The sequence below is a fragment of the Crocuta crocuta genome, unplaced genomic scaffold (genome assembly GCF_008692635.1).
Source record: "Crocuta crocuta isolate KB4526 unplaced genomic scaffold, BGI_CrCroc_1.0 scaffold327, whole genome shotgun sequence".
NCBI classification, from domain to species: domain Eukaryota; kingdom Metazoa; phylum Chordata; class Mammalia; order Carnivora; family Hyaenidae; genus Crocuta; species Crocuta crocuta.
In genome coordinates, this window is record NW_027529176.1 from 1,508,807 (window position 1) to 1,510,715 (window position 1,909).

At 68.8% G+C, this 1,909-nt stretch overlaps 1 protein-coding gene across 1 annotated transcript in view; it reads right to left on the reverse strand.

Annotated features, from left to right (window-relative positions):
- The window catches only part of LOC144226680 (cytochrome P450 11B2, mitochondrial-like), a 10,835-nt gene extending 10,089 nt beyond the window's left edge, over positions 1-746 (reverse strand). Inside the window, exons 1-2 of the mRNA XM_077758141.1 lie at positions 508-746; positions 14-169 (exon numbers count right to left, since the gene is read on the reverse strand). Coding sequence (XP_077614267.1) covers positions 14-169; positions 508-746 — 395 coding nt within the window. The remainder of the gene's footprint in view (positions 1-13; positions 170-507) is intronic.
- Positions 747-1,909: the final 1,163 nt, after the last annotated feature.

The window sequence follows — 1,909 nt, forward strand, 5'->3', positions numbered from 1 at the left end:
CACCCCCTCTCACAGCAAGAACACTCCACATTTGTGCCCACGATGCTGTCGGTAGGCCACCCAGGGGCCCACGAGCGGCCGGTAGGGCTGGAGACTGTCCGTCTTCTGCAGCCTCTGCACGTCCTCGGGCAGCACCAGGTACACCATGCGTGTCCCTCCCACGTCGTATCTGTGGGACAAAGCTCGGGGTCCTGCGGGGGGGCCGAGTCCCCCCCGGGCCTCCCTCTGCAGGACCTGCCCCTTCTCCAGGACGGGGGCCCAGAGGGGGCAGCTCCTCCCTCTGTCTCACCACAGCCTCCCCTGCTCCACTGTCAGGGCTCTGCGGTCTCCGCAGCCAGTGGGGGGCGCTCCGTCCTCCCCAAGAGCCACAGTCTCCAGGGCCCGGCACGGAGCACCCACCCCTCGGCTCCCACCCTGCCCCCGATGCAGGTGCGCCCTCTGGGACTCCGCAGCCAGAGGGGAGAGACTGCTGGGTGCTCCCACTGAGGGGGGCGGGGCGGGCTCTACCTGAAAATGGGCCCCAGCTCCTGGAAGAGCCGGTGCAGCTCCAGGTGCAGGGTCTCCAGGCCCCGCTCCCTCCAGATCTGCAGCAGCCTCGCCCACTTGCTGCCGGGGCAGCGGGGGATGGCTTCGAAGGGCAGCACCGCCTTGGGGGCCGCAGTGGCTCCGGTGCCCAGCGCGCCTGCCCTGCCCGGGGACGGCCAGGGCCCGGCCAGCCACGCTCGTGCCTTGGCCCCGAGTGCCATTCTGATGCTCCGTCAGCCCCCGGCAGCGCAATCCTTTTATCTGGCTGGAGGCCCGGACCCACGACTCTATCACGTCATGGGAGATGTTGTCCCTGGACCAGGGACAGGAAACCGGGGACAGGGGTCAGGGCTGGAGGCCTCCAGAAGAGATGGATGGGCGCCTTGTCCCACGATTACCCAAGCCTTGCTGGCATCTGTGTGTGGAGAGCAGGGGCAGGGGCTGCGGCCGGATTGGGGGCTGAATGCGGTTGCTGGGGATTTGAGCCCCTCCCTCCTCCCCGGTGGGGGAAGGGAGCAAGATGGAAGGGGCCCCTTCTCTATCCAGAGTAAAGCCCCTCAAGGCTGTTGTCACGTGCCAGCTTTCCATGTCCCGGCCCGTCCTCCCTCCAGGAAGATGGTGAGGAGGGGCACCTGAGGCCAGCCTCCCTGCCCTGCTCCAACACGGAGGTGCCCGAATTCCGGGTCCAAGGAGCAGGCCCCAGAGGAGCCTTCTTGCAAAGCCACTTAGTTGGGGCTCACACCCGAGGGCTGTGGGGGCCGCTGCTCCCCAGTCCCACAGGCTTGGCAGGCCCTGCCTGGGGGCTTCCTCTGGGGAAGGCAGTCCTGTGCGGAGGCCCGGCCAGGGGGTAGGGGTGGAGAAGGGTGAGGCAGAGCTGGGGGTCAAGGCCGGCCTGGCCCCAGACCACAGACGGCGCCCACAATGCAGATCCCCAGGCCTGGTGCCCCCCCACCCATCTGCGAGCATGGCTGGCGGGTGTGGAATGGAGAAGGACATGGGTCAGGGGCAGAACCAAGCAAGGCCAGGGCGAGGCGTCCCTGAATATGGGGCGCGCCCCCAAGGTCCACTGTCAGGAAGGGGTACGGTGAGCCGAGGGGCCAGACCTGCTCTCTGCAAAAGAGCTGGGCTGTGCGGTTTGCTGGGAGCATCCCGGGCCCGCCTGCTTCCTGCCCTGGGTTCATCCTGGGTCCTTCCTGCCCCCATCCCCAGAGACTGAGCCTCACCCCACGGGGCTCCCTGACTCCTCCCCCTAGGCTGTGGGCCTCAGGCGCAGACGGCGGAACTCTTGTGCGCCCCCTGGAGGCCTGCAGGCCAACTGCAGCTGAGCCTCGGCCCCGCCCACAGAGGGCACCCTCCCCCCCCCGCCCCCCCCCGTGGGGCGGGG